The sequence below is a fragment of the Cibotium barometz genome, chromosome 4 (genome assembly GCF_041138505.1).
Source record: "Cibotium barometz isolate CiBa-2024 chromosome 4, ASM4113850v1, whole genome shotgun sequence".
Taxonomy (NCBI): Eukaryota; Viridiplantae; Streptophyta; class Polypodiopsida; order Cyatheales; family Cibotiaceae; genus Cibotium; species Cibotium barometz.
Window position 1 is genome coordinate 11,311,352 of NC_141049.1, and position 6,685 is coordinate 11,318,036.

The window sequence follows — 6,685 nt, forward strand, 5'->3', positions numbered from 1 at the left end:
GAAGATATGCCCCATGAGAAATAAGAGAGGGAGCCAATTTTGAAAATTCTGTCCGAGAATAGAATTATATTTTACGAGTCAAATTTCAATCCAGTGTGTCGAACAAAGGGAATTCTTTTTGTTTTCTTTGTTTTTGGGGAGGGGGGTAGAAAACTTTATCTACACATGCGTGTGCTTGGACATTGCTGCTTGGATATTTTTTTGGGGGGTGCTTACGGGGTAGGGAAAAAGGTGAAATTTTCAGGCTAGAAAGAAATTTTCCCTGGATAAAATAAATGGTACGCACGTTTCGTGCAAGATTACAAAACGTCGAAGCTCGCCCGAATCGAATATACTGCACATACTACCGCCAGTTTTAGTAGTAAATAACTTGTCATCTTTCTGCTAAAGTAGATTATAGAAGGTGATCCCGTTTGATCCATCCGGGAAAAGGCCGCATTCATTCATTCCCAGACACACTGTGAGTCTGTCTATCTCTCTCTCTCTCATCAGCCTGTTGTGCAGTCACCAGTGTAACAAGCTTCGGAGGACCATATTTATTATTATTCGATTATTTTTAAAAAACTAAAATATGTCACAGACTCACAGGAATTATGTGATCATTTGAAGTATGTGGTACTAAAAGACATGTGACATAAAGGTACCTGCCACCACGGAATGTGACATAAAGGTTCTATAAAGACATGTGACATTAAGGTTCCTGCCAGTGCTGCCACACGGAGTACAAAAAGACATGTGACATCCACAAAAAGACATGTGTAAATAAAAACATAAGGGCTTAATTGAAGGGTTGCCTTTAAATTTAAGGGTTTCTTTTTTTTTTCTTCTTCAGCGAGAAAAGGTAGAAAATTATATTAACAAGAAGAGCCGCATGGGCTCAGATTACAAGAGGAGAATCTGGGATACAATACTAGGAACACGCCTAATAGGCTCACTGGCCAGAAGGTTTTTTTTTTTTCTGTCGGTGAAGTGACATAAAGGTACTTGCCATGGAGTGTGACATAAAGGTCCCTGCAATGTGTTGCGACATTGCACAAATGCCGTGAGTGTTATATATATATATATGAAATGCATGTTGGAACGTGCAGCATATGCGTGCAGTAAGGAGGGTGAGACAAGGCAATATTGGTCATAGTGTGAGGATGGGGAGGTCATGGGGAGTTGTGGCTATTATGGTGTTGTGCGCCAGCGGCCTGCTGGGCGTAGCGAGCGGCCATGGCAGCATGGAGGACCCCTTCAGTAGCGTCTACAACTGCTACCTGGAGCTTCCGGTTCCCACGTCGGCAGCTTGCCAAGCCGCGGTGGCGCTGAGTGGGACCCAAGCGTTCTATGATTGGATGGAGGTGAACCTGCCCAACGCCGCTGGCCGCCACCGCGAGCTCATTCCGGATGGCCAACTGTGCAGCGCCGGGCGGGAGAAGTATCAGGGCCTCGACCTGGCACGCTCCGACTGGCCAGCCACCTCCTTGTCCTCCGGCGTCCCCTTCACATACCTCTACCTGGCCACCGCCCCGCACTTGGGCTTCTTGGAGTTCTACGTCACCCGGGATGGTTACCAGCCCACTGAGCCGCTCAAATGGGCAGACTTGGAGGACCCGCCCTTCATCAACGTCACCACCACGCTTGACAGCGGCTCCTACCAAATCCCCCGCACCACGCCTGCCGCCAAGGCCGGCCGCCACCTCATCTACGTCATTTGGCAGCGCTCCGACAGCCCCGAGGCCTTCTACTCCTGCTCCCACGTCGACTTCGTCGATGCCCTCTCTCTCCACTCCACCACCTAGGCCCTCTGCATGTGTCCCGACCAATAGCTAGAAAGGGGGTGAGTGGCATGGCCACTTGCTCTTTCTCTTACGCACGGAATGCTCTTGTTATAATAAGAATCAATATGTTTCATGCGCGCATCGTCGCCTCTCGGTACTGTGTCTATAATTTTCGATCACTCCTCCCTTCATTCGCTCTCGCTCTTCCCTACTCTCTAGTGCCATGAGTATCATTCTCTCCTCTCTCTCTCTCTCTCTCTCTCTCTCTCTCTCTCTCGTTGCCACGCATGGGCGTGTGCACATATGTATATAGGGTAATGGGACCATGCTATTATGCATTCATTCATTCCCAGACACACTGTGAGTCTGTCTATCTCTCTCTCTCATCAGCCTGTTGTGCAGTCACCAGTGCAACAAGCTTCGGAGGACCAATTAGATTACTATTCTGTTATTTTAAAAAAAAACTAAAATTAGATTATTATTCTGTTGTTTTTCTGCTAAATTAGATTATAGAAGGTGATCCCGTTTGATCCATTGGGTAAGTCACCAGTGCAACAAGCTTCGGAGGACCACATTTATTATTATTCTGTTATTTTTTAAAAACTAAAATAGCGAATGGCGCATTTTCAAGATTTTCCAAATTAAAAACTAGGCTCAGAGGTTCGTTCCCTGACGAGAGAGAGAGAGAGAGAGAGATCAATTAAACAAGGTTGCAAATGAAATCATTTACAAATGGTCCTGCAAAGTTATGGTGTGTTGTGTTGTTTGGCATATGGTGGATTCCAAGCACTTGTTGTTTTGGTGAACGGTGGATCCTAAACAATTCTCGACTTTACTAATTTGACTAGAGTAGTGTATCGATTGCCATATGGTGGCCGATTCCAAGCACTTCTAATCTCTAGTCTATTTTTTTTGGCATAGGGTGGATCCTAAACAATTCTCAATTACACTTTTACTACTTTGATTAGCACAGTAATATTTGTATCCCAAATTTTTACATGAACTTTAAAAGTTTCTATGTAAGTCCTTCGAATATTGTAATAAGATATACACAGCTTCAATTTGAACTCAAAATGCTGATTAGTATAGGTTATGAGTAGAATTAGAAGTAGCTAAACATTTTCACTGCAACCGCTCGTTTCTCACAAAATGAATTTACTCTTAGCGCATTGGCACATGCCTAGAAGACAATTGCTTTCTACTTCTAACCAGATGTTTGCTCCATAAACATAATGTTGTTTGTTGACTCCACCTTTTGAAAAACCTCTTTCATACAAATATCGTACAACTTAAAGATGAGCCTTGAAAATTAAAGCACTATTCTTCTTGCATACTCTTACATAAACAAATATGAGCGATACTATGCTCACATGCGTTTGACCCATATGTAATTCTTGGGTGTTTCAAGTTATACTTGATTGAAGGATTGATTCTATCGTGGCTTCAACTTAGCTCTTTTTCACAAGTCCCATGCAATGTTGCTCCACTCCTTTCCTTCATATTACACCACATGGAAGAAACAACCTGTCTATGCCATTGTGGAAGAATTTCCACTTTCCTTATGCTTGTTTTAAAATTCAAAAAGGTTCTTGGTTGTTTGGGCACGTGGAGTATTCCACGTGTGTGAGTGGAACAATTTGTCGATCACAAAAGATCACAAAGTGCCACTCTTCTCCTTTAGTGTACGCGATACTCATGTGCAATTCGAGTGGAATCTAGGAGAGCTCTACAAAATCCATGTACTACTCGTTAATCATGTGCATAAAGCAGTCAATATCAAGGTTGGGTTCTTCATGCATGTAGGTTTGCGATTGATTTAAATTTCTCAAGCAGCTCTACGGACATGTATTGAGCCACTCCATAGTGCTTTGCATTGAGAGTGTACCATTTTTTGTTTAGTCTAAAAATAAGGTCCCCTCTCTCTCTCTCTCTCTCTCTCTCTCTCTCTCTCTCTTAGGCTCTCTGGTATTTAAGAAGGTGAGGTCTCATGATGGCTTCCTAACAAAGTTTGATCGTTCTGATTGGAATGAAAAGGTATGGGGCTGTCCTTTTACTACATACTCTGACACAAAGTCTCAAACTTCAAGAAAACATGTAAAAATCGTGTAGAAGCAATGTTAGAGAGAGAGAGAGAGAGAAAGTGCAGGAAAGGGAATTTATGTGGAACCTACAATTGTCCACATATGAATTGTTTGCCAAAGACACGGACATTTATAAATTGTTTTGAGAACATTGAACAGTGAAAAAAACTAATGGTCAAGGTTGTGAGGTCGGGAAACCAACCCAAGACCCATGGGGCTTTGGGGGTATGCTTGACCGCACCGAAAATCATGCATCTATATGGGGAGGAAGTGTAAGGAGCGGCGAAACATGGACCCATATCTAGGCACACTAGAACGCAGTCACGCACTGGGTAGGCACATTAGGCCTCCCCGGTTGCCGTGGGGGTTAATAGGTGCCATGTGCCTCGGGGGATGCCCTCCCCAACTTGACGGTGATCATGTCGAAGTGGAAATTTAATTGACAGAAGGAAAAACGGTAGAAACAACGAAGCCGCCGGGATGGCGAGTTGTGCCGAGCCAACGGGCCGATGAGGCCGGGCCGGTTGGATCATGGATTCGAGATGGATGGATGGACCCGAGACCACAAGGCCATGGAGCCGAGCCGGGATACATGAGAAGGGTGTGACCCGACAAGGTTATATCGCCCTATGACGCGCTCAACAGCCGATGGAGCCGAGCTACATCATATATTGGCATGATGGGACGCATTGCGGCCCGTCGATGTCCGGGACCCCGATCTTGGGGCCCGTGACACTTGGTATCAGAGCAGAGATCATTGGGAAGCCCACATGGGGGGCATGTGATGCCAGGTCGGAAGAAATCATAATTAAAAAAAACAGCAAAAATGGCAATTTGAGCAAGACTATATGACAGTCACAGAGTCGACGGCACAAAAGTAGCCGACAACAGAAAAACTCATTTTTGAGCATTAAGATGATGGAATTTGCCCATGATTACATATACCTATCACGAGTGTGTGGACGCGAGGTACATGATGGCATGCTTGGTCGAGACCGCCAGGGACCCAGGCTACAAATATGGAAGCTTCAATAACAAGGCAGCTCTGGACGACGGATGCCCAGACGATGGAATTTGAAGACATGTTATATATGAAAAGTGATCGGTTTTCCAAGTAGAATGTCACGTAGGCTGTAACGCCTGTGAGACAGACCGGATGGCCATGTTCGGGGTTCAGTGGGAGAGGACGCCCATGCGGAGTCATGGGCGGCCAGGCTAGTGTGGACGGCAGGCCACACACTATATAGCCTGGGGGATGAGGGGCAATCCTCATTCTTCCTCTATGGCTGGGTGGTGAGCCAGAGGCCGTCCCCTCTTGTGGTAATGCCCGTAGCGGCGTTACGGGAATGTAACACTGGTATCAGAGCGTGGTTCGATGGGATCGTTAGAATTCGTGCGTGAACGGGGGACCGGAGCCCACTCGATGGTTTTCAACCATTCGTCTCCTTATCCTTATCTCGAATGGAGGGTGTGGAGGGAGGCGGCCATGGAAGAATGCAAGGGAAGAACTCTCTCTCTCTCTCTCTCTCCCCGTCACACAGCAAGCAGCATTGGAGGTAAGCAATTTTTGTTTTTTGCTGCGTTGAAGATTGTGTGCAAAAGAATTAAAAAAATTTCGTTTTCTGTGTGGAAAGGGCGGCATAGCCCCACTGTCTGTGACTTGTGTTGAGTGTGGGGGAAGGCGAACAGCAGCCCCGTACCTCACAAGGGGGGGGGGGGGGGGGGGGGGGGGCTTGCCTTGGAAACGCGAGTAGTGGGCTGCTGTGGCTAGACTGTGTGTAGAGCCTAGAGGGGGGCGAAGAGCAGCCCCCAGCGAACACTAGCCCCACCAGCCTAGGGGGGGGCGAAGACAATGAAGGTGGTAGTTGGGAGCGAGGACGAGTGGAAGGCGGCGAAGTTGTTCATGGCCAAGGGACCCTCGGCTACTCTGCAGTATCTCAAAGAGGATCCCAAGGCCATTCTGTACTCGCTCGATGCCCAGGCCATGGACGGCCCCCTCTCACACCAGGCAACGCCCGCCGCCTCCAGCACGCTCATGGACCCGGCCCTCGCCAGGAAGCAGGAAAAAGGAAGCCTGAGGCTCCACACGTGTCTCAGCCATGGCTCCCTCACCTGTGAGGAAAGGACGCTCCGAAGTGGTGGTCGTCATCTGTGTGGTGGTCGTCGTCTAAGTACAGCGAAGACTTGCTGGCGTTGATAGGCGGGTAGATGGCGGGCGGGCGGAATTGAACGCCCTGCTGAGGCCCAGCCCGGCGGCCAGCCTAGGCGGCCAGCCAGGCCAGCTAGTCAGGCGGCGGCGGCCAGCCAGGCCAGCCACCCAGCCAGCGGCGGCCAGCCCAGCGGCGGGCGGCCAGGCGGCCACCAACGAGCCGACCAGTGCACGAGCAAAATATATATATATATATATATATATATATATATAATTATTATTCATTTTTTTAATTAAAAATGAAACGGGCGGCCAGCCCAGGCGGCAAACCAGCGGCGGCGGCCAGACTCGGCCCTAAGGACACTCCCCATGGGCGGGCGACCACGTCCGAAGCGGCGAAGGCCGGCTTGGCCCGTTATTATTTTAATTTATTTCATTTTTTGAAAAAAAAACAAAACAAAACAAAACAACGGCACACCCCATGAAACAAATCCACACGACCGTCGTGTCGTATGGTCGTCGTGCCTGTTTTCCACGAAAGAGACCCACCGCACATGGCCGTAGCGCCGCGTGCTAAGAGAGAGACAAATCCCACGGCCGTAGTGCCGAGTCCTTCGAGAGTGAGCCGTTCTATGGCCGTTGTGCCTAGTGAACACGTCTATGATTGTAGCGCCTCGAGAGTAGCACATGTA

General features: G+C 48.0%; 1 protein-coding gene across 1 annotated transcript; it reads right to left on the reverse strand.

Annotated features, from left to right (window-relative positions):
* Positions 1 to 1,063: 1,063 nt before the first annotated feature.
* LOC147638906 (uncharacterized) lies at positions 1,064 to 5,945 on the reverse strand. Its single transcript, XM_086792897.1, has 2 exons — positions 5,850 to 5,945; positions 1,064 to 1,811 (listed from the first exon to the last, which is right to left on the reverse strand). Exons 1-2 carry the CDS (start codon positions 5,943 to 5,945, stop codon positions 1,152 to 1,154), a joined length of 756 nt encoding a protein of 251 aa, XP_086649023.1. The 3' UTR covers positions 1,064 to 1,151.
* Between the last annotated feature and the right edge of the window lie 740 nt (positions 5,946 to 6,685).

Coding starts and splice junctions, on each gene's coding strand:
- LOC147638906 (XM_086792897.1), bottom strand. CDS start 5,945: ATGGCTGAGACACGTGTGGAGCCTCAGGCTTCCTTTTTCCTGCTTCCT. Junction 1,812..5,849: donor GAGGCGGCGGGCGTTGCCTG/GTGTGAGAGGGG, acceptor CCCCCTTTCTAG/CTATTGGTCGGGACACATGC.